The sequence below is a fragment of the Falco punctatus genome (genome assembly GCF_963210335.1).
Source record: "Falco punctatus genome assembly, contig: scaffold_35, whole genome shotgun sequence".
In the NCBI taxonomy this organism is placed as follows: domain Eukaryota; kingdom Metazoa; phylum Chordata; class Aves; order Falconiformes; family Falconidae; genus Falco; species Falco punctatus.
The window spans coordinates 540,080-565,847 of record NW_027660155.1 but is presented as its reverse complement, the minus strand read 5'-3'; the positions used below and the strand labels follow the sequence as shown (position 1 = coordinate 565,847).

The 25,768-nt window shown below is 49.5% G+C and overlaps 1 protein-coding gene across 1 annotated transcript in view; it reads right to left on the bottom strand.

Annotated features, from left to right (window-relative positions):
• Positions 1 to 12,345, bottom strand: part of LOC308057756 (hydrocephalus-inducing protein homolog) — a gene marked incomplete at its 5' end in the record, with an annotated part of 101,259 nt that extends 88,914 nt beyond the window's left edge. Inside the window, 4 exons of the mRNA XM_080411807.1 lie at positions 107 to 306; positions 6,953 to 7,087; positions 10,494 to 10,613; positions 12,247 to 12,345. Coding sequence (XP_080267933.1) covers positions 107 to 306; positions 6,953 to 7,087; positions 10,494 to 10,613; positions 12,247 to 12,345 — 554 coding nt within the window. The remainder of the gene's footprint in view (positions 1 to 106; positions 307 to 6,952; positions 7,088 to 10,493; positions 10,614 to 12,246) is intronic.
• Positions 12,346 to 25,768: the final 13,423 nt, after the last annotated feature.

The following is a 25,768-nucleotide window of genomic DNA, read 5'->3' as shown; positions in this document are numbered from 1 at the left end:
ACGGCAGCAGCACGGCAGCTCACATGCTCTGGTTCCTTTTTGTCGCTGTTTCCCAACTATATTATCACACCACAGTGTTTTGCACAAAAAGAGATGAGCTCCCTACCTCTGAGTGCTGATGCAGTAGCGGGCCACCCGGTTACCAATGTTGCGAACCAGCAGCGTTTTCTGGGTGCTGTACTTGACGGGACAGGCTGAGAAGTTCACCTGGTCGGGGAAGTCCAGGATTGCTCGGGCACCTATAGCTCGGATAGGCACAACAAACTTCTCCCTTTCTGTGATGCAGATGAGCTCGTGGAAATAATCCTGCAGGGAAAGAAACAATCTCAGCACAATGCTTTTAGCACCATTCCCACGGCAGAAGAAAAACTGCTGTTTTCTAGGACTGTTGCAGTAGCATTCAATAACGTAATAATAGTACCTTTTACCTTCATGACCTTTCATTCCAGTAGCATGACTTGCACAGGGTTGTTAACTTGCAAAGAAGAAACAAGCCCACTGATTCACCCGCTTTCGCAGCAAGCTGGCAGCACCACAATTACCTGATGCTTTGATTCCGAGGCACCAAAACAGAGTCGCTTCACGCAAGGGATCACAGCACTAATGGAACCTGCTTCAATCGCCACCGCAGACTATTGGAAGCACCACTGAGAACCCAGCTGTGCCACAGCACTAACTCCAACGCCAGCAACGCGGCGACCTCGTTGAAGCTCGGCAGGCGATGCTCAGGTGCACTTTCAAAAGGACTTCACCACATACGTGAGCAACGGTCAGTCGCTGGGGAAATGCTTCACAAGCTGGACACGGTAATTGCTGCGATGCCAGGCGAGTGTAGGGCACAGCTGTATTTCTCACCCCCTCCCACAGCCTTACAGGGCCAAGGCTGGGGACACGCACCCTTCAAAAGCCATCTGACCCATCTCCCCACACCAGAACCGGCTCAGCTCTGCACCCAAAGTGTCCCTCCAGATGTTTCACAGGTACTTCAAAGCACTAACAACTCCACCCCTGCCCTCAGCAGCCTACACCAGCTCTGCACTGCAATTCAAGAGAGTTCTTCTCTGCCTAATCTCAGTTTCCCTTTACATCTCACCCCAGCCCCAGGGGACACAGAGACAGTTCTGGCTGATGCCTTAATCACACCCCTCTGTAAGGTCTGTTCTAGAGGAGTAAGTGACGGGGTGCCTGGTTAGCACACCCACCCCAGGCAGGCGGCATCGGGAGCTGCACACGGGGGACACTCAGACACCCCACCAGAGCAAAGCCGGCTGTGCATTCCCAGCCACTGCCTTCTGCAGAACAGAGCCAGGCAATCCCCCCCCATCCCGGCTGCCTGGCGTTTAGCAGCAGGAAGGCAAATCAAATTACCAAAAGCATTTTACTGTAGGGATGAGCAGATCAGACCCCAGATGGATGGCAGGCACCGCTGGCTGCGCTGCAAGTACCACCTTGCCCCCATTGAAATCAGTGAGGAAACTGTTGCCCCAGGGCCAGGAGCCATTGCCCCCAGCAGGCTCTTATGGATGAGCTGATCAAAGCTCTGCTTCTCATCAGTCACTGGCTGCCCTGATTTTTGCCCCAGTGCTTTTAACTCATTTGATATTCTTGTAATTGTTGAAGCAGGAAGCGCTTTGATTTAGGAACCGCACACAGCGGCAAACTCCCTTCAGCAGAACTGATCCGGATTCCTCCACGGCTGGGATTTCCTGCTCCCATCCCCTCCTGGAAGGGCCCTAAGGCAGCCAGCCCAGGCACAGACACGGACCCAGTGCTCCAACACAACAGCTGACACCCAGCGCCTCACCCACCACCCAGCACCTCGCCCACCGCTAAGGTTGCCAAAACAGATGCTGCCCCATCCAAGGCACAAAGAATAAAGAAGGATCTCTTTTTCTAGACATCTCAAACAGTCACCCTACAAACTGCACAAGGGCTTTTGCTTCTCCTATTTGGAAGGTAAAATACTAGCAAGGGAACTGCAGCAAGCAACCTGCAGGATTTAACATCATATTGCAGGCAAGGGTTTCATCTTCAGCAAGTCTTTGTGAATTAGCAAATTTGTACTCAATCTTGCAGCCCAAGCTCTCTAAAATAAAAGCTATGGGCAGCCCATATGACTTTAAAGCACCCATTATCTCCCGGGTACTTCACCTCCCAGACTGCTCAGATGCTCAGAAACTGCATTAGCAAATGGAGAGTGCCATTTGCTTTTGCTGTTGTTATTTCGGCCACACTACTGTAACAAAGGCAAGTCCAATTGAAAGCTACCTGCCTTAGTCAGTCTTGGCATGCCATATTTACTTACCTCTCTCTTCCAGATGCCAGGTAGACAGAAGAGGATGCAAGTACAGATCAGCAGGGAGATAAAAAAAAAAAAAAGGAACTTCAACAATTGGAGGTATTTGAGGGAAGTAAAAGGAAGTAATTGTCAAGTCGTTGTCATTGCTAAGGAGCAAATGGATCAACAGCAATGCAATTAAGAGCCCAAGAAATAAATACCCCCCAAAAGCAAGCACTGGCAGCCTTCCCAGCTCCCTTGCTGGTGAGGGGCACTGGGACCACCTGCACAGCAACGAACAAGGAAAGGGAATTCTTTCTCCAGGGACCTGAGGGCAAGGCTAAAGCAGCAAGGGTTTGGTTTCACAGAGACAACCACGACCTTGAGAGAGCAAGCTGCCTCTCGCCATTCCTGCAGATGCACATTATGCTCCAAGCCCCCTCTCCAGGGACACCGTGGGACATGGCATCCCGTGCAAGGCTTGACTCAGCACTTCAGAGCGGGCTGACCCTTCAGCCACGCTCTACCACCCCACCAAAGTGGGACCTTGCACCAGGCTGAATGCAGCGTCAGCCCAAACAGGGGGAAAGCCAAGGCAGAGGGGTGCTAGGCAGAAGCTGGCTGCTTGTGTCGCTGTGGACCCATGGTCCCTTAAGCTTTTGAAAGCTGAATTGCCCCCCTGGGGGGGGAACGGGTTGCAGTCTCCCCTGCAGCACTGCCTCGTGCTACCGGGACACTACCTCTGCTACACGCTTGCTTACAGCCTGGGCAACTGTTGAGACCAGTTCAAAATCTCGTTCTGCTTCGCAACTGCAAACCCTTAGCAGACTGTTTAAGACCAGGTTTCTAAATAGACATGCCTGGATGACAGAGGGGCTGCAACCCATCTATGCTCTAAAGTCTGTTGTGTTTAGACACAGCTTCAGGCTACAGATTTTCATGAAAACATGACTTCATCCTTCATACAACTCCCCTCTCCATTGCAAGGATGACAGACAGTTGTACGATGGTTCCCCTTCTCTCACACCCCTGTGACAAGCAGGAAGTTACAAGCTCTGGCCTTCCAGGTATCACCACTGGCATCTGAACTGGCACCCGCCGGAACTGAAGCAGCTGCTCATCTCTGATGTTGTTTCAGGCTCTCTGCAAACTCAGGGGCTAACGGTAATACTGCCACAGCGATATCAACCTTAGCTGCCCACAACACCACACTCGGATGTCAGATTTCCTGCATAACCCATCCTAAATCCTGCACTGAATTCCTTGCAGCAGACGACTTGCACAGAAAAGATCCTTGTAGCATGAGGTCACACGGCAAGCCAAGCAGGGAAAGCTCCCGCTGAAACCCTGATATCAAAGGCTGGAAAATAAGGGCCATGACAAGAGAGGAGGGACCGGAGGATGAAGATCCAGTCGCAGGAGAAGGGGGTGCCCCTGCGCCTGCCCCCCTCAGCTGCCGGTTCGCAGCACTCTGAAATGAGTCGCTTAGCTCCAGGTTCGTTTGGCACCGGGCCATTTGCCTTGGTCTTCTGCCCCTTTCCTCCCCACACGAGCCATCTGGAAAGTATACTTGGAATAGCTTCTGGGCGCTACAAAGCATCTAACAGGGCTGCGCTGAATTGTAAAGGACTTCATTTCACCGATGCAGTAACTCGCTGTCCTGTCGTATTTCATATTAATCAATGTGCATTAATTCAGTCTCCACCGAGCACCAGTAATGAATTTCACAAACCTCACAGACTGAGCTGGCATTGCCGGAAAATAATGTATGGCTACAGTGAAAAGAGCAAGAGGGCAAAACAGAATAAGCTGTGCTGGTTTTATATGCTTCTTCCTTCCTTCTTCCTTTACAATAAACTATTAATAAGCCTGAAGGACACACAAATGGAAGTGTTTCTCTCTGTTGTTAATCTGCCAGTCAGTGCCACAATGGTTCCCAGTTCAGCAGAGACTGTCAGACCATAATGCAAGGACACGCAGGAATGTGGGCTGGCACGAGAACACCCACGCTGTACAACTGGAGCCACAAAACAGAAACGTGCAAATCAGAAGCAGCAAGAGTAACTAAGTGGAAACGCTGCCCAGCAGAAAAATTAGCAGTTCATTTATAACACAAGTGCCAATAAACCAACAGACACGTCAGCTGTTTATTTATTTTCTGACAGTCCGAGCACGTGGCACATTCCCAAATGACTGTGAGACAGTAGGAAACTGCTCATTTTCCAAGAAAGGGCTACGTGGCATTTCAGCCACTAACAACTCACATGGCCCGATTACTTAGGGCTTAGCCACAATTTTACTCCTTTCAATCAGGAGTGACTTCGCTGAAGTCAGACTTACTCCAGGGAAGAACAGATTCAAAGCAAGAGAATTATATAAACCAACTCCCAATCAGGAAGACCCAGACCCCAGTTCACTGGGTTACCCACAGTCCCTGTGGATCGTGCAGCATCAGGGATGTAGGGGTTGTTCAAAGGCAGCACTCCTGAGCCTTCCACAACTAACACAGATACTCTGCAGGCAAGCAACTGCAAGCCCAGCGCAGGTGGCTTTACAGAACCATTTCCCAAAGCCTGCCTCTTGGCCAAGGGCTTTGCAAGGTGCTCTGCGCCTCCTGACCACGCTGTGGATGCATTTCTAGCTCAGCTACAGCACTCTGGCACTTCGCTGATTCACACTCCATCACGTATGAGCCAAAACATTCCGTTTGTACAAAATTCTGGTTCTGCTGTACAATCCCCATGTGCTCCTCACTGAGCAGCACGCATCCCTCTCCCAATGTCCTGCAAGGAGCACAAAACCCAGTTCGGCAGAAACCGCCGTGGTGTCGCTGAAGCTGTGCAGAGGACCTTGCTGGCACAGCTCCCTAATGCCACACACTCACCAGTTCAAGGGCAAGACAAGGGACAAAGTACTGGACATGAGTGCTCCTGGGGGTTCTCTCACCCTACTTCTATTTGGGGTGATGTTCATCTGCTGCTCTGCTGCTTCTCTCTAGTTGAAGAGCAGCAATTTGCCCTTCATGGGAACCAATTTACTTCCACACCCAAAATGAATGCTAATTCATACTAATAAATCGCATTTTAAAGGAAACAGCGTCCTCTGCAAAGCCTACCTCGGTGAGATTATGCTCTTATGTCACTTGGGCAGTATGGAGAACTGCCCTAGGCCAACATCATTTTTACCTTCCATACGAATGACGTAAAACCATTTCTCAGTCCCTCCCCAAAGCAACAGATCATTTCACAAGCTCAGGGAGCCAGGGACCGCAGGGCATTTCCTCTTTAGTTTGCTACAGCCACGCTGTTTGAGGATAGGACAGGGCATTAAACTAAATCTAAGCAGCGAACACAAGATGAGAGAACAGCTGTGCCCAAAGGGATCCTGCGCCTCTGGCCTGGTGCGGAAACGCCAGCTGGCTCAGAGCGACCCCCTCACCTTGCATCACCCACAAAGTCACACAAAGAACCCTGCCAAGAGGCAGCAGAGTGCTGGTGCAAAGAATCAGCCTGTCTGTATTCCCCTGCGATGCTTCCTCCCTTCCATGCCATGTGCTAAACCCTTCTGCATTAACAAGCCTCCAGACCACACTGTCACCCCTTCACATCACGGCACAGTGCAAGGCTTGCCAGAGCCACAGCACCGATGTTCCAACCTGCAAGCAAAAGCATGGCACATGGGGCAGGGAATAGGTGCCAGCTGACACAGCAGCCACAGCCACATGCACGCAGGCACAGCCACACCAGCGTGACTGCCCAAAGGCTCCGGGGTAAGTGTCTGCCTGCAGATTCTACCTGCCCCTTCAATGCCTGGGTGTGCTCCAGATGTCTCTGTCATCTGCAGCACACCGACCCCCTGCTGATTAAAGACATCTAGAGCTCAGTGCGGCTGTGCCAGGCTGGCTCCCCGCCACGAGCACAGCACATCTTCTCCCCTAGAATCACAGCTGGAGCACAGGCAGGCAAGTATCCTCAGGGGCAGCACAGCGGCAAGGCTGGAACACAGAGGGTATGAAAAAGCATCACCTTCGCTCCAGCCCAGGGTGAGGAAGGGAACTGGTTGCCAGATGGGAAAGAGGAAAGCTCTCTGCATCTATTCACTCCTCTAGTCTTTTCCATCATAATTAAGCCCCTAACACTGAGTAGAGAGGTGGGATGGCTAAACATCAACACCCCTCCCAGCCATTTTCCTACTGTCACACGTGCACCTTCCCCTGCAAATGCCCAGGAAAGCACAGGGAGGGAACGCACAGCCTGTCAGTCCCTGCTGCGGTGGCATCGCATGGTGCTGCCAGCCAGGCTGCCTGACCACAGCCTAGAGCAAACCTTGCAGCACGGCACGGGTTATAACCAGTGCGCAAGGAAAGTGCCGGCTTCAGACAGAACGTTCCGCTGTCTCACTGCTGTGTCCAACGTGATACACATTCCAGTGACTCCAGTTTTCAAAGGTGGTGGTCCTCACTCTGATCAGGCTCAACTTCGCGTCCTCCAAACAACAGGTCAATTTTAAATAGGCTTTTGTTATTTATAATTATCAGAGCAAACCCATAACCATACAGCAACGGACAGATATTAGCAGTGCCGCAAAACCCACAGCAGACGCCCTGTTCTGAACCCAGCCCCGCAGCTTCGCCTCCCGCTGAAGGCACCTGTCTCTTGGGACCTCCAGTCTCACCTTGTTCTCATTGGGGGTGAAAACGATGTGGAAAGTCACAAGCATGCCAGGCGGTACTTTGCGGCACACGGCATGGTGGCTGATCAACTTGAAATAAGGTGACCTCTCCAAGGTGACCTTCAGCAGCTGAGGAACCTGCAGAAAAGGTAAGAAAGTATGATTTTGCAGCTCGTGGAAACAGGAGGAGAAGAGACCTGCCGACAGCCTTCCTTAACCACCTTTCCAAAGCACTTTTAGCTCTGGAGGTACGTGCACATAATACACAAGAGTCAACATTAATCCCTTCTGCCTGGGCAAAACAGCTCACGGCCAGAGGCAGCAGGGCAATGAAGGAAGGGCCAAGCAGGGAAGACACCAGCAGCACGGAGGTATAATATCTGAATCAAGCCACCCGTGTATTCAACAAGCCCAAAGAACCTGCCGGCTTCTGCCCGTACACATCCAGGCAGTCATGCCCCTAGAAGGGGACTGTGTTATCTGAAGGCCAAACAGTACGTGTTAATCCTGGGGGAAGGAAGAAATGCACTTTAACATGCTGCGTTTGAGCGGGGCACTCAAGCTGCAGTGCTACAGTCATGCGGACAGACCAGCAAGAGGAGGAGACCACACATACTGTGGCCTCACTGGGAATAAAAGCAGGCCTGAAGAGCAAAAGGAGGACCATGGGAAGACAAAGAGACAACCCCACAAACTGAGGATGACTAGGAAAATTCACAGGGAGCTGTAAAGAAGCAAGGGAGAAGCACAATACGCTACAAGGAAAGGCTGATGCAGAGGATGAGAGCCAGCAACTTGACAAAGTGATGGAAAGCCAGGCGACCCCCCCCCCAGGCTGTGCCTATCAACTATGGGCTCCAAAGGCATCTTCTGCCTCGAGATACATGACCGGCACTGACTGGCGCTGGAGTCTCAGTTTTAAAAGCCAACCTCTGCTCTCTGGAGGCTCCTGCTGCCTGTGACCGTAGCCAGGCAGCTGCCAGCGCAGGCAAGCCAGATCCCCGGGGACCCCTGCCCACCCCTAGCAGTCCCTGCAGGCACCCTGCTGCACGGTTCTGCCCTCTGGGACACCACCAGCACACAGACAGCACACAGGCATTTCTCAAGCACATTGAGAGCGACGCCTGAGCACCAAATCTCAAAGTCTAAAGCAGGTGATTTGGACTGACGGGCAGCTTCACTGACAAACAACAAACCCACAGGAGGCTTGGAAAAAATGGAGGCTCGTTCTGCACCACCCACCCGAGCCTGGTAACCCGTGGCCAAGGCAGTCCTGAACTCTCCAAACGCCCTTGGAACCCAGCAGGGTCCTGGGGCAGCGGGTTCCAGGAGCCAGTTTCACAGTGCACACAAGCAGTTTGGTCACCAAGTCCCTTAGGAGAGGAGCACGTGTGGCTAAGACCTTCAACAAAAGCCACCCGGAACACCTGAGGGTGCTGAGGAACAGCCTGAAGACAGAAAAGCAATTGTACAACACAGGTAAGAGCAGTAAGTATATAGCGAAGCACTTCTGTAGTTGCACGATTACAGAGCCTCTATTTGGAATATATTTTGCTGTCAGCTGGATTTTTAGGGGGCAAACAACTTCAGGCTGCCGTGCAGTATAAGATTCAGAAGAATCTGGGAAACCAGCGCGAAAACTCTGAGACAGAGCACAACACTGCTCTGCTCTTCTGCAGGACATCACCAAAAGCCAACAAAATTAGAATAGAACACTGTCTCAGGATTATCATCTCTACCTTTCTGTATTTAGAACATACCAAGGATTTTCCTTAGAGCTGATCTTACTTTTACACCCACGCTCTCCAATGGTTGAGGTCTTACCGGCTTCAAAACTAGTTCGGTTTGGAAAAAAACCCACATTCACACATTGCCTCCCCCTTTACAGGGCACGTAAATCCCAAGGCGCAGCTGGACAAGTTTATTATTCCTTACTGGGAAGGGCAGAAATGTTATGCAGATGTTCTTTTCCACCCGAGGAAGCATGAACAGAGCAAATCAACTGTTTGCCTGTTGGCTGGTACTTGGCAAAGATAACCATTTTGAAGTGCTGCATGGATAATGGAGCAGCTGAAGCCAAAAGACTCAGTGGGAACGAAGCAGAGAGTAGGAAGAGAGAAACTGAGGCACATTTTAATTGGGGAAGAAGATACCTACAGCAAGGGGTGCCCAAAACCCAGTGCAGACCACACCAGTGGCATTCCCTGGGTGCAGGCACCCATGCCACATCTTATCCACGTTCCCAAGTTAAATGCCAGACCAGGAATGGTGCAGTACTCTCCAGGAATAACTGAGGGACCACACACGCATCCTTCCTAGCCAAAGGGTCTTCCCTTTTCGCCCACATCCCTGTCAAAACCTGTTCTCTCAGGAGATTCTTGGACTTCTCCCGCTGTCCTTCCACCCGCAATACACCTTGGCAGCTTTTTTTTGTTGTCCACCTGTTTGTCCCCCCCAGCAGGTAAATCTGGAAATCTGGGGGGAATTCACCGGCTCTTGCGCACACTTCCATCTTCCCATCCCACCCTCCCCTCACGCATACCTCTTATTCTTCATTACAGAAGAGTACCCTTAATTACACCTCTCTTCCTGACCTTTCTCTGCTGCCAGTGCACTTACTGCTACAGATCAAGAGAAACCCTTGCGTGTAGGAAAGTGTGCAGGGAGAGAACACCGAGCTCAGCTCCTTTCCTCCCTCTGCCTTTTCCCACCAGCTTGCTCTTGGCACATGCCTCATTCCAGCAAATATTTCCCCAACTGAAATTCAAAAGGTCTCAACTTCCCTCTTTACAGTGGAACAAAACTGCTGACATTTTCCAACTTTTCCATTTGCAACTTTCTTGGGAAATCTCAAAATGATCAGGTTTTTCAAGCAAAGGTGGAGACCTTTGAGGGCACTTTACTCCGAACATGCTGTGGCTCTCCAAAGGGAAAACAGAGCATCACGTTGCCTCAGAAAAACCTGAGCAGAACCCAATTAAGCTTAGCAGGAGCCTGAAGCGGCACCTAAAGGCCTCCCACTGCTTCTGCTACATCAGTCTGTTTCCACTGCTGTTTCAAAACACCTTTCCTGAAGCGCTGTTACCACTAATTATAACTTACTCCAGCATAAAGTGGAGAAGACCCCACCCCGAGCTCTGACAGCCCGTTCAGCTCTCTGTGCAGCTCACCCAGAGGCAGAGGTGCCCTGTGGAAACCAAGATTAACCACGGAGCCACCAGGACGCGGTGCACACTCGAGGGAAAGCACGAGGGCAGGGAAGAACTGTACAGCCCTCAACATTCCCATCCGTGCAGGGCTTCCACGGGGAAAGGTGCTGACTAGAAAAGCTCCTTTCAGCGAGGTACTACCAACACACAGCCAAAACCAGGGCAAGAAACCTCAGCATGGCAAGATTTCCACCATCTCGCAAAATAAAGGTGGCGAGACCTTTTACTCTGGATGCGCTGTGCTGCAGCAGGTGACTGGCTGTGCTGTGCACCGCGCGGACAACACTGCTCTCCAGTTCCAGCACAGGGTTAAACTTCCACATCCCAGCACCTACCTTGTCCTCGTTCCTCAGAATCAGTGGCACTTCATACACCTCGTAGGGGACGTAGCTCTGAAATACCACCTCTGACGGGAAAGGCTGGAACGAGTGCTGTTTCGGGGAAGGTGCCGAGAACTGCAGATGCAAAACAGAGTTTCAGCCGCTGGGAGAAAGATTCATCAATCAGAGAATACTACATCGGTCCCCAGTGAAGTACAGTCTCCCGGTGAGTACGCCTGCCCAGCTCACGCCAGGGGAACGGCAGCTCACCCACCTGTGCTCTGAGCAGATCAAAAGTTTCTGGGCCACACCGAGCAGGCTCAAGCGAGCAGCTCTTTTGCTGGCCGTTTCTCCAGGTTTCCTGCTCCAAAAGGCAAGGCAGCACTTACCTCCGGCAGAGCGCTGGGCTAACAGTCACACAGCTCCAGAGCACTTACTGCGAGAGCCGTAAGCACTCGTGCAGCAAGTGAAAGCCAAGAATTTACAGGAGACTCCATGGGAAACAGTCTGGGGATTATCTTTACCCTGAGACAGTGACCAAGTCCAACCCATCCTCAAATCTCTTTTTTGATACACAGCCTAGAAACCATGAGGAAGAGAAGACAGGCCAAAAAGGAACACCGCCGTTAAGAAAGCAACAGATGAGGTGATAAGGTTCAGCTCCTTCCCCAGCACTACTGCGCAACTTGAGTAAGGCTGGACTTGGCATCTCCTTTTCCCATGAGCTCTCAACGGATGCTTCATTGCAGTCCATTATTGCCATGTCAGTTAGTACCACCACCGAAGCGTGCCTGACGACACACAGAAACAGCAAACGCTTACAGCGCAGAGGCATTACTTGGAGAAAATCCCTCCCTGCTTTGTCTCCCCCCTTCCAGCTGAACTCTTCGCACTCACAAGACACAGGCACATCTCCTGCTTCTGCACAGCAGTCAGGGTCGTGCTGAAGCCAGGAGCCACAGCACCCGGCCAGTTCTGTGCGTGCTCGTCCGAGGCGTTCCCAACCTCACACGCTGTCTAGGGCAATCCCCAACCAATTTGTTACAGGTCTCTTGCTGGCACTTTTCCACTCAGCAGCCTACCTCAGTCATCTACCCCTTTGGAACGTGCGTTACACTAAGCAGATGTGTAAGAAGAGCAGCTTTCAACATACGTGTAAGCAAACACTGATCCAGATAAAGCACACCCGCTCCCCTCTGCCCAGCACCATTCCCCTGTGTGCCTGGCAGCCTGCAAAATCTAACACCCCGTAAGGGTCCCACTCGTCGTTCCAACCCAAAGCATTCATGCAATTGCTTGAGCTACACCTTGAGTAGTTACCGTAGGCCCTCAGCCCCCAAAGGCCAATGCAGCCACCACTGAGGGCATCCGATGACCCCAAGCGTTTGACAGAGACTACACCAAACCAAGGGCTGCCTATTTCAGCAGGAGGGTGGGAAATTGCAAGCTTGCATCCTTGTGTCCCGCCCCAGCCTTCCTCCAGTATCATGCTTTAGCCACAGAAGCTCGTCTCCAGCAAAAGCCACCAACTTCAGCAGAGGTGCTTTATATGGGCTTAGTGCAGGCCAGGACTTCAACAGCTCACTGGGGGAAAACGTTTCACCTTTCCCCCAGCAGAAGGAACTCCACCACCACCAGCAGCAGTTTGAAACGACAACAGGACTTAGTCACCAAAGTATTTAGATAAGCTGGAGGCAAGCCTGTCACAAGCATAGGCCCACTTCAAATGTCACGTCAAACAGCAAGGAAAAGGGCAAGAAAAGGCTACCTTTTGACGGGAGGCTTCGCTCACGTCGAGAAGCTGGGTAATCTGGGGTCGCCGCATGTCCCGAGTGCTGGCCAGCCTCTGCTTGGTGCTAAGAGTCATCTCCTTCAGGAAGGCAGAGGGAGTCAGCTGAAATGCAAAACACCAGCAAGAGCTACAGAACTGCCTTCATTCAGAAAGGCTTTTCTTGTTCAAGAGCCACTGATCAATAATTTGTGATCACAGCCACTAGGATAGTCCTGGAAGCCCCATAATTACCCGCTGAAATATTTAACATCAGTAAATTAATGATAGAGAGCGGAATACACATGCTCCAACCAAGTGGCTCTGTCCCATTAGCTTCTCCTTTGTGATTTGATGTGACATGTTGGGGGATTTGGCTCTTCGGGCATTTGTTTCCTCTTCAGATTTGCTGGATTGAGCCAGTGACCTTTGAAGAAGGTCGGGAGGAGTTACCAGCAACCCCCTAACTCCATCCTTGCACAACGCTTACAACCACCACACGCGTGGAGACGTCACTGCTGGGTGAGTCAGAGGAAAGCAGAGAAGCAGTGTTGTGCCAAGACCGAGGTGGAGAGGAATGGCTCCAAGTTTTAGTTATCTCTTTTGAATTAGCACTTGTTTTCTCTGTTCTGGCCTCCGAGACCCCTCCACAGAAGTATGCAGAGAGATCTCCTCGACAGAGCCTTAGCGCCAGGTCGCCTTCAGCCAGGTGAGCTCTGGTCAGCAAAGGACGTCTGAGGATGGGAAGGAGGAATTGCCCTGACTCCGCTGCTGCCTGCAGCGCTGGGTCTGTGCTCTACACGGGATACGGGACAGAACAACTGGTCTGGAACCTGTTCCATCTGGGACCAGCCATGCCTCTCAAAGCCTTTGGGCAGAGTTCAAGCAGCCCACCACATGCCCAGCTGCCTGCAGGGCAGGTATGGTCAGAGCAGCGCTGGCAAGCATCCCGACGTGACAAAACATTGCTGCCCACACAAAGGGGACAGAACGAAGCACACGCTCACGCTTCAGCTATTCCGGTGCAATGCCCGGTACGTCCATTTAAATTGGCTCCGGTGGCACATCCAGACAGACTCTGGGCTTGCCCTGAAGCAGCACACAGTCCATCCCCTACTGCACCATGATCGCCACCTCCGACAGAAGCATGGCAGCAGAGAGACGGGGAGGTGGTGTCCAGCTTCACAGTGCGGCCAGACAACAGGAGGGGCAGGTAGAGGAAGGACGCGGGGGCAGTTTCCAGCCTTACACAGCTCCTACCTGGCCGCAGCAGGTACTTACAGTTGCAGGCTTCTCTGTCCCTCTGGCTAGCTTCAGATTACGAGGCACTACCACTTGCCTCGGGAATCCACCAGCCATCCTGGAGGACCCTGTGAACGAGCAGGGCTTTCCAGTGGCCATGCCTCAGTTGACCTGCAAGGAACAACAACAGGACTTTGAAAATCCAGAATCCCCTCCATGGCAGACCCAAAGGAGACAGCTGTGTCTCCAGGCTGTAGCATCCTTCATAACTGGACAGCAGGCGGCCTCCCCACCCTGTCTCATCATTAGACCATGTTGAAGCAGAAGAGTGAAGATTGATAGAAGTAAAACCCCACAACAAACATTCCCTGAGCCAAAACAGCCTTTCACAAGCCACACGCACACATCAGAGCCTGCTGGCATTTCTCACCTTCTCCCCCCAACTTCCATCTGTTTTGGAACTATTTACTGGAATTTTTATCCAAATCTCGATTAATACCCAAACTGTCCTTTATTACTCTTCAAAAGTTTTTCAGTGGGAACAAAAGGGAAATGTCACTTCACTGCTTCATTTTGCAAAAGCAGCTGACCCAATGCGACTCTGCGCCTGACCCTACTAAGCGCTCAGATTATTAGGAACAACCTTAAAGCCGGGGATCGCTGCTGCCCCGAGCATGAAAATCAGACGGCTCTCCTACTTTGCAAACCAAATGCCCACCCTTTGTGCAAGGAGGTTGGTGATGGTTTTAACTAATGGAGCACAGAGCTCAGTACTCTGATTATCAACTATGGTTTCTCAAAGCTAATTTGGTTAAGTTGCAAAAATGATCCAGCAAATAGGACTCCCTCCAGGCATGAAATTGCCACAGTGACCAAGAACCTTTCTCCATGGAGAACAAGGGCCCCTTTTTTCACTTATTAACACCCAAACTCAAGGCTCCCTACAGGCGTTTGAAGCTGTAACAGCAGAAAGAAAAGCATGAAACCATTCAAGCTGCATGAGCAATTAGCTCAAATAGAAACGCAACGTATGTGAAAGCAGGGCCACTTATAGGCTATCCTCATGGCAGCTCTTCTCCAGCATCCTCATCCTGCAGGCTGCATGGGTCAACAGGTCCATGGGCCGGTCTTTTTCTACCACCAGCCTGCTGACGACCTCTCCATCTGCATCTCAAAAAGTGTGGGTGCAAGAAAGGGAAAGAGGAGAAAACACCCCCAGAAAGTGGGTCTCAAGCACCGACAAAAATCAAAGAGAGGTCTGTACAGCACTTACTAAGCACTACTTTGGGCTAGAAATCATTTCCCCTCCCTTCCTGGCTAACTGGACCAAGGGACGGATGGATTTGCCCACTTCTTATTTTATGGGACTTGAAAGACCCAGCACTACCCTAACACTTTTTGACATCCCGAAATTAAGCAAAAACTCACAGATCCCAGCTTCAGGTAAATTCATCCAGACACTGCAGACAAGCTACTCATTTCTTTAAGGAGTACAGAAAAACCTCCACGCTGACTTACAAAGCAAGAACTTAATTCCTATTTTGCTTGCCTGGGGAGGACCCCAAGCATATCAACGCAAAAGAGAACAGGCAAATCACCGTCTTGCCACAGCTCCAACAATGCCTTTGGGGTGTCCTCTGTTGTTGCACCTGGTGAGTAGCCACCTATGAGCTTGTTCCAATTAACCGTGCACACATCTACACACACGCCAGCCGAGGGCATCCAACTTACAAGGCCATCTCGGCTGCCAGGGAGCTTCACGCATTTTCAGCGCAGCATACGGCATAAACAAACGCTTCCCATGAGACTCACGGCCACAAGCAAACCAAATCAGCACATCTGCTCGGCAGGGAACCAGGAACCCTCCGCTGGAAAACCAGCATACATTATCTGGAGCTTTACAGTCCGGCCAGGGAAGATAAAAGCTGGCTCTCCAGCCAGCTAGCTTGTGGCAGCTCACTGCAACACGTGTCCCACATGTTGTCCAGACACAAACCTGAGCAGGAACTGCAGAGCTCAGATATGACACCCCGGTGCGCTCCAGGCTCCAAGACAGACGCGCTCTAAAGAAAGGGAACCGGACGCTGGGTGATGCTTCCTGCCTCAGAAGGCAGAACTCCAAGACAGACGTCAAGGTGAGACCCATCAGGGCTCTCATGCTTGGCCTCAGATGCACTCACAGGGCTGCCACCACGTGCTCCTGCCCACCGCTCCCCCACCTCAGAAGCAATGCCAGAGCCTCCCCGGCTCGGCACAGAAGTGACTCCTGCCTGCTGCAGGCAAGCAGCACAGCTGGAGCCAGGCTTCACACTCAGAGTGTTACCGAAATCCCGGAATGAAGAACTTATCGACACCAATGTGATGTAGATAAGCAGACACTTTTTTATTAACGCCCGGGTGCGTGAGCGAGTCCTCTCACGATCAACGCACACCAGGTCCCAAAATCAGATTCCATATAGAGAACTTATTCATACATATTCATTAAATATTCATGCATAATCCTAACATTTCCCATAGATCATTAACATACTCTCCTCCTATATCCGCTTCTGCGCAGTAAAGCTTAGAAAGGTCTAGAAATGGGTCTGGGGTACGATTTGGGTAGGTGGTATATGAGTCAGTGGTCGCGATCTCCCCTGCCGGAATTACCTTTTACTAAAGTTCACAGTTTCTTGGCAGGCACCTACAAGCTGTTCCAGTCGACTCTCCCCAGTTCCCATTCATCTCATATTCTGACATTTCAATACACCTCTGCGTACAGAAGACTGGTTAAGTACAAAGGAACCTTTCAACCCTAGAGTTATTACCTAAGTTTTAACAATGGTTCCAGCCCCTTCTTCTAGCCTTGGTACAGGACGTACAGAAGATCTCATAACAACTTTTACTGTGCAGCTATAAGTTTCATTAAAAATATTTCTTATCCTTCTATTTTTCAATTTTATAAAATGATTTTATAAAATCAATTAATCAATCAAATAAAGTCAATCAATCTTAACTTATTTACAAATTGATAACAAGAGGACTTGACAAAGCAGCCGCAGGTGCTTAGCAAGGGAAACCGCTAGCTGCAAAGTGCCTTCATGGAGCTGCATGGCAGAAGCCACATGGAACCTGTGCAAAGCCTGCAAGCACCTCAGCATGCAATGCTGGCATCTCAGCCTGCTCTCAAACCCAACCACCCTGCTCCCACACTCAGCTGCGTCCCTGCCATTGAACTCCTCTGGTTTTCCAGCCCAAACCTTTCCGCCCTCCCAGGGAGATGGAGAAGGCCAAATCCATTCCTCAGCCCTGCTCGTCAGCCCAGACAAGATTTTTATCGATTTGTTAATAAGTTAAGATTGATTGATTTTATTTGATTGATATTCAAGAGATATTCAGAGGAAGATGACAAATTGGGTCGGTTATTAAATGCGAAGAAAAACTTAGCTGGATGGTGGATAACTCCTAATGGACAGGTAGTAATTCCACCTCTTGTGATGAGAGAGATAATTCAAACGAGACATCAAGAATGTCACTGGGGAGCAGAAGCCTTAGTAACATCTTTACGAAAGCCAGTAATATCAGTTAAGATGTTGGGAATAGCTAAAATGGTAACTGCAAAGTGTGAAGTATGTTTGAAAAATAATCCAGTGATTAAGAAAAAGGTTCAAATGGGTAGACTGAAATCTGCTGTAGAACCTGGAGATTATTGGCAAGTAGGTTTTTCAGAGTTACCTAGACAAAATGGGTACCGGTACATCCTGGTAAGGGTTGATACTTGTACAGGATGGCCAGAAGCCCTTCCCTGTCGCACCACACAAGCAAAAAGAGGCTGTGAAGTGGTTATTACAAGAAATAATTCCGAGATTTGGAGTTCCTATTGGAATTTCCTCTGACAGAGGTCCACACTTTGTGGCTGAAGTAGTCCAAAGTGTTAGCAAAGTATTGGGTATTAATTGGGATTTGCATGCGTCTTGGAGACCACAATCTAGTGGGAAAGTGGAGAGGATGAATCAAACTTTGAAACGACAAATAAGCAAGATTTGTCAAGAAACCAGTCTAAAGTGGCCTCAGGCACTTTCATTGGCATTATTATGAATCAGGGTACAGCCAAAGAGTGGAACCTCAGTCAGTCCTTATGAATTATTATAAGGAAAACCATATGAGTCTCCAGAACCAAATCTAAACATACATGTAAAAGGAAAACAAGATGTGTATAACTATTTGCTTTTTCTAAGGAAAACTTTGGCTGTGATTTGGAGTGTAGTAATTTGGAATAGACCTTTACCCGTGGAAAATTCCGTGCATTATTTCCAACCAGGAGACTATGTCTATGTGAAGACCTGGGCCTCCGAACCTTTGCAGGAGCGCTGGAGAGGACCTTTCCAGATACTGTTAACCACTTTTATAGCTATCAAGATAGCTGAATCAGATGCTTGGATACATTATACTCGAGTGAAGAAAGCACCTACTCCATGGAAGATTGTCAGTCGTGACCCAGAGACTTTAAAATTGACACTGAAACATGTCTAATTTTTATATTGGATTTTATTGTGGTCGGTAGTGTTGGTAGGATCATGGGCCAGCTTGGTGGACAGGAACAAAAGACAAGTAGAAACAGAACAAGTGATTGAAATTCCCAAACAAATGGCTGAGGAAAATTTGATGGTAGGATTGATTAAAGAATTTGCCAATTTACAAAATGTCACGCAGATCACTGCTTGTTTGCCAATACCAAGGGCAGTAGGTGAATCTATTCCATGGGGAATTTTAACTATGAATTTGACTAACCTGGAACATAAAAATGAAACCAACTATTGTGAACAAAGGCCAGTGACTCAATGGTACGAGCAAGTGAAAGTCATTAGAAAACAGTGGAAAACTCCAGGTAGTCTGGCGGATTGTGAAAAATTGTTAAATCATGTTTTTACCAAAATAGGGAGATTTAAGACTGTGGGATGGTGTTCTCATGATGAACAATTTAAAATCAATGTGAGCAAAAGTGTCATGGAATGGAAGTGTAACAAAACTGGCCAAAGCACCCAATTAGTAGACCAGTGGGACTCTATATGGTCTATGTCCATATTTTCCCATTTTCAGTATATGGCAAGAACTTCTTGGTGTTTTACCTGGGATGGAAAGGTTTTTTCAGTATTACCCTGGGTTGACGATAGGTCAACTACATTGGGAGAGAAGGAAAATAAAATAGTGCCATGGTGGAAATGTGAAAAAGTGTATGATTGTAGTAATGCAGACTTAGTAATCCAAAGAATTCCTCCGTTGGCCGCTGCTTTGAAATATGGTTGGTTTTGTCGAGGTCTTAAGAATACTCTCAATTTAACCAGCACTCTTACAGTCAGAAGAGGAACTTTGTTTAGTTGTAGAAAATCTACTATTTGAAGTCCAGGACATTTAGTTTGGGCATTAAGTGATGGAACCTGGACAACACACTTACCATTAGATGGTAAGGTGAAACAAATCACTTTAGGCACGCCAACATTGTGTCCAATTTGGAAGAAATCACCATTTAAAGGATCTCTAGAGAATTTAGAATTGAAACGAATAAAGAGATCTGGGATAAATGATGATACTTGGAATGAACCATCTACAGGAGTGAAAATTGGCTGGGCACTGGAATCACTTTTAAATCCTATAGCTTCATATAGAAACAGAGTATGGCTCTATCATTTAACTGGTCAAGTGGAAAAATTAGCAAACGTTACCAAAAAAGGGTTTAAGGAATTGAATATACAATTACAGGCAACTTCCAGAATGACTTTACAAAATAGAATGGCACTAGATATGCTCCTACTTAAAGAACATGGAGTGTGTGGGTATCTCAAGGATAAATTGGACCACTGTTGTATCCACATTCCAAATGTCACTCAGGATGTGGAACATGATCTAGACCTATTGGGAAAAATTGAAGAAGAAACTGAAACAATTCAAAAGGATATGTCAGAAGATTGGCTTGGGAAAATTTTTAACAAACTCGGATGGAATTTGAGCTCTTGGATACAATCTATAATTAAGACTTTGTTTCTGTTACTAGTTGTCTTTTTGATGAGCATGCTAGTATATGCATGTTTCAAGAAAGAGTTTACCAATAGAATTGCAGTGAATCGTATGATTATGAGAGAAGTACCAACTATTTCACCAAGACATGATCCATTACCAAAATATGTTGAAACAAAAGATATATGAATAATGTGAAAGTATTGAAATACTGATTTTCAACACTTTCAAAGGGGGGAAATGTTATCGATTTGTTAATAAGTTAAGATTGATTGATTTTATTTGATTGATTAATTGATTTTATAAAATCATTTCATAAAATTAAAATATAGAAGGATAAGAAAAAAATCTTATAAGAAACTTATAGCTACACAGTAAAAGTTGTTATGAGATCTTCTGTACGTCCTGTACCAAGGCTAGAAGAAGGGGCTGGAACCATTGTTAAAACTTAGGTAATAACTCTAGGGTTGAAAGGTTCCTTTGTACTTAACCAGTCTTCTGTACGCAGAGGTGTATTGAAATGTCAGAATATGAGATGAATGGGAACTGGGGAGAGTCGAACAGCTTGTAGGTGCCTGCCAAGAAACTGTGAACTTTAGTAAAAGGTAATTCCGGCAGGGGAGATCGCGACCACTGACTCACATACCACCTACCCAAATCGTACCCCAGACCCATTTCTAGACCTTTCTAAGCTTTACTGCGCAGAAGCGGATATAGGAGGAGAGTATGTTAATGATTTACGGGAAACGTTATGATTATGCATGAATATTTAATGAATATGTATGAATAAGTTCTCTATATGGAATCTGATTTTGGGACCTGGTGTGCGTTGATCGTGAGAGGACTCGCTCACGCACCCGGCCGTTAATAAAAAAGTGTCTGCTTATCTACATCACATTGGTGTCGATAAGTTCTTCATTCCGGGATTTCGGTAACAAGATCACTTCCACGTCTCCTAGCAATGCTGCCTCCAGAAAGCAAGTGAGAAAAAGCTTGATCTGCAGGCTAGCAGCTAGGATGCTTGAGAGCTAAGGAAAACCCTTGGCTGGGGGGGCTCTGCTCCCTGGGTTACAAAGTCTTTTAGCTAATGACTCATGTGCGGCACATAAGGAGCCTCTGGAGAAAAAAATTAAAAAGATCAGGACAATCTTCAAGGTGACAGAAAAGGATCTGTTTCATGATGTGGGCTCACAGCTACTACAGAGACTCCTTGAGTCAGGTTAGGCAGAAAAGAAGGGTCTGCACAGGATCATCCTACTCCCAGGCGAGTGTTTTGGCCATGAGCTACATTAAGGATAAATAAAAGCACCTCTTCTCCTTAGGGCAGCAATATTAACCTCTGAACACTGCCTGGCTCACGATACGGGCTAGGGCCGTACAGCCAAAGTATCTGCAGGCACAAGGCAGGGCTTCATGTCTTGAAAAGTCAGAAAGCTCAACCAATGCAGGCACAGAGTGGCCCTTCAGCACCCGTGAGCTTGGCAAAAGCTGTGCTGAGGAACACTTTGATGAGAGCACTTAGATATGGCCCTAAAGCATCCAAATCCCTTTGTGTGCAAGTCCAACAGCTTCCCTCTATAAACGAAACTGAACCGCTCTCTGATGATACTGTGCTCAAACAAGACAGGAAATTAAGAACAAACAGCAAAATCCTTAATGCCCACTAGGAGAAAAAGGGCAGTTTGACGGAAAGGCACAGCTCTGTCCATACAGATCCTGCAGCTGTCACCATGCCATGTGTCAGTGCTCCTGTTCCGAAGGACCCCACGTCACTCGTGCTGCAGCAGCAGCACCAGCCTCTGAGCCGGTCTGACACCAGCCGATTGCTCTCCAGGCAGAGGCTGGGGATGGACCCGCACACTGCTCTACAACACACTACGCCCAGCTTTTCTGGTAGGAGCACAGACTGGTGGCTCAGTCTTGCTTTGGCATACACAATAAATCCTCTTCTTGCTTCCGCAAAGATAAACCATCTCTCTCTGGAGCAACTGCTTAATTTGCTTTTCTATTACACTTTGCTGGAAGAGCAAGACAAGGAGATCCGTTAAAAGTGAGAATCAGGATGCTATTGAACAATTTTGTTCAGTTAAACCATCTTGCCCTGGTCAGGCTTCAGTAGCATCATCACATTTCTTGCTTAGAAATCACCTGCTTACCTATAATTACCATATCAACAGCATCTCAAGGAAGCCAGGAAAGGAGAAGCAGATTTTCCAAGACTACTCTTTTGCCCCTCCAGCCCGCTGCTAAGTGGTTGAGTGCTTTCTAAATCAAGCCTTGCTATGCAGGAAGCCTCACCTGTCACCTTTATATTCCAGTCCACCTCTAATTTATCACTTTGATTCTGCCATCCTGCAATTTATTACAAAAGCTCTGCCATAGCCGAGATAATTAATAGGAGCCTCATGTTATACCTTCCTGTTATTTCTTTCAATAAACTTCAGCTGCCAGCTGACAGTGAGAGCAACCAAGCTCACTTCCAAGGGTCTGCTGGAGATCCCTAGCCTCACGTACTATCATTTACAGTAACTCTGGTTCCTGCCTGAAGTATTTACAGTACTATTGTCCCTTTCCAGGCTGCCTCACCCAGCATTTGATCTCGGCTACCCTAGCTTTGCAGATTTGCAACTCCCTCTTTATTTACTCTTTTTCTGGCACCCGGACCGCATTTCATAGAATCATTTAGGTTGGAAAAGACCCTTCGGATTGAGCCCAACCATAAACCTAACATTGCCAAGTCCACCACTAAACCATGTCCCTAAGCACCACGTCTATGTGCCTTTTCAATACTTCCAGGAACAGGGACTCTTCCCTGGGCAGCGTGAAAAAGCATAAGACCAGTAACCTCCATTCTGCTGATCTGCAAGAATTTGTTAATCCACCCTTTAAGTGCACACCAAGATGGAACAAGCGACACTGCCAGCAGCCCTAAACACCACTCACTCCCCTTGTTTCTGCACCATCTCTTAGTTTCTGCACCATCGACTCGCAGCGCACAGCACAGGCTGCACGGTGTTCACGTACCCACCAGCTGCCTTCACCTGCCAGGGCCCTCAGAGCTTGGGCATCAGCCGACTTGTCCAAAATGCTCCTGCGAGCCTTAATCCAACCCAAAGTGTTAGAAACTCAGTCTTCAAAACTTCCTCAGTGAAAAGTTACGTATATTCATGCCCAGTTGTCACACAGGAGCTTCTACCTCTGGCAGAGCATAAACGTTAACCCAGTTTGAAGACACCAGAGTGGAGGCAGGGAAACAACCAAAAGCAGAAACACAACCCCCCAAGCCGGCCTGGGCTGGCTCCAGCCTTCTGCCTGCTTCTCCAGCACACACACACACATTACTGGCTGCCAGAAGAGTAAATATTCTGCATTTCCTGGCTTGCTGCTGTAATACTGATATGGAGAAATAGTGTGAAATGGGGACAATGGACATCGATTGTGATTGTATATGTCTGCTCAGGAATGTGTGTATGGTGACTAGTCATGGGTGCGGTGTCTGGTCACATAGGCACACAGCTCTGAGGAGACAACTACAGTTTTGAGGAGACGCCTGCCCTTCTTCCTCTAACAAAGGGGCTATTTAAAAGAGAATGAGAGAAGATGAGAGACATTCAAATGCTATCTAGAGGGAGGGAGTGCTAAGTCTCCTTGCTGGAGAAGATTGGATGGTCACAAGGACATGAATCACCTACAAGACCTGCAAGACCACCACATTCCAGGAAACGGACTGATAAGCTAATTAACATACGAAGCGGGGTTTAGGTAACAAATATGTATAGGCGCTAATTGAATATTCATTTGTTTCATTGTATAAATGTGGGATGGTTCGTCACTTCGGGCATGCACGCTTGTGGAGGAGCGATCCCCCGTGCATCTGCGCGCAATAAACATACCTACTTTATAACTTTCGAGTTATAGAGTCTAATTCCGCACGTCAATACTACAGCACTGGCTGCAACCCCAAGGTGTTACAGAGGAAGCTTTGGCTTCACCACCAAGTTACTGCTCATCCTTCAGTGAAGGGGTGAGGCTGGACAGCCTGTTAAGAATCATCTGCTCCCTCCTGGAGCACTCTAGCCTCTGCATTTTCTCTAGATGTATACACAAATTGCTTTTTCTCAGAAAGTCACCTATGGATTCAAAATGCAAGGAAAGCAGTGAGCTTTGCAGTCACTTCTACCTGGGCCATCTGTCCGATTTTTCATCGCGAGCCTTCACAGCATTTTGTAGACAGAGCAAGAATAACTCATCTCACCCCTCATTTACAGACGGGGCAACACAGGGAGAAAGCAAGATGAGGAGGGCGAGAGCAGCAGCAGCTAAGCAGGCAGCTTCCATCCCCTCCACGGTTAACCCAGTCCGGATGCAGGCACATCGACACCCCGTGGGAATGGGAAGCAAGGAAGAACCGAGTTTTCTTTCGGGGAGCAAAGCTCGCTCCCCGTCCGGCTCGGGAGGGGAGGAGAAGGGGCTCCAACTGCCGGTGCCTGGCAAGGGATGTCTGCAGCCTCCAGGTGCCTCAGGAGCCCCCCCCACACACACACACAGGCAGCCACATCCCCCACACCCTCCCCCCAACAAGCAGCTTCCTTGCAGGGACACAGACCCCGCCGGAAGATGGGCACAACCTCCTGCCGGGAGGCGTTTGGCAGGAGCCGTGTCACCCCGGCCCAGGCACAGCCCTGCCTCTGCGTCCCCCGCTCCGAGCTGCCCCCAGCCCCGCTCCCAAGCCCTCCCACCCGCAGGTGGCCCCAGCACCGAAAGCCACCCGCCACCTCACCGGCGGGGCCGCAGGGACACCCGGCGGGGCCGCAGGGACACCCGCGCACTCCGCACGCTCCGCGCACTGCCGGTCGGTGCTGACAGCCAGCCCCTTGTCCCGGCTGCCACTTCAACGGGGACAGTGGATAATGCAGGGACAGTGGCCGATGCCACCGCGGCAACGGCCGGGACAGTGGCCGATGCCACCATGGCAACGGCCGGGACGCGGAGAGGCGCAGCAGAGGGCTGCAGGGATGCTCAGCACCCAGCCGGCTCCCACCCAGCCTCTGCCAGCCCAGGGGGACCCACAAACAGGAGCCCAGCTGTGCCCAGCTACCACACAAGCTCACGGCTTCAGCAGGGAGCTCCCACTTACCCCTGCCCCAGGGCAACTGGAACCAGCCGCGCTTCCCTGCACTTGCTGGGCACAGGCACTGCAGGTGCCTGGCTAGCACAGCCTGCTCTCCAAGCACCAACAGCAGCTCAGGGAACGCGTGCAACGCCCACAGCAAGCATGCAGCCACACTGCCTCCAACACACCCTCCCAGCTTCAGCACAGCCACAGCCCTGCCCGTCTCACCCCAAAACACGGCAGCCCTTAGAGAAATTCATGGCAGGACCCACAGGGTTTCCCCCGGGGCTAAGAAAGCAAGGCAGCACTCCAGACTCAAAGAGCCACACGCCATCTGGAAACACCCACTATGACAACAGAGCCTAAAAATCAAGCCACACAACCCACAGAGGTGCCAGCACTGCCCTCAGAAGGGACCAGCTGCTCTTCTGGCCTGCTCACTTTGGGATAACTTGGACCCCAGCTCAAGCAGCTCACCCGCTGCGCTGCCACCGCGCCCCTCGCAGCCTGCCTGCGGCAGGGCTCTCAGCGCAGGCTCACACCCGGGCACAAACCAGCACAACTGACCTGTCCTTCTCGGGGAAGCACCGCAGCCAGCAAACCCTGCTAAGCACAGCATCACACACAGCTCTCAACTCTTGACAGAGCCCACAGGTGCCCTTACGCCCTCGCTGAGGAGCTCGGGCACCAGGCACACCGGTGGTCCATTCAGACAGATGCATTTCACCTGGGCGCCTCTGCCCTGCCCTTGTGCAGGGTCTGACACAGGGCTCGAGGGAGGTCAGTGCTTGCCGAGTGTTGTTTGAATCCCTCACGTTCCTTTCAAGGATGCAGAGGCTCCTCCAGCTAGGAGGACAGGACTGCTTCTTTGGCTGGTGAGACCACAGTGGAAACATGAAGCTGCATAAGATGGCAAACGAGAGCACTTCCAAATCAGACAGCTGGAGACTTATTCCCACTTCATAGGAAGCATCGCTGGTATTTCATCAAGAAGCCAAGCAGGACACCTCAAAGCCTGAGCCTTGGGCATATGCCATGGGATCGCAGAGTGTGAAATAATCATCCAAAAGAATTTGTGTTGTATATTAATCTTCCCCATACTTCCTTCTCAAAAAGGCTTCTGCCCAAATAACTGGACCTCAGAAGGCCCACAGCCATTATCGCACTGCACCT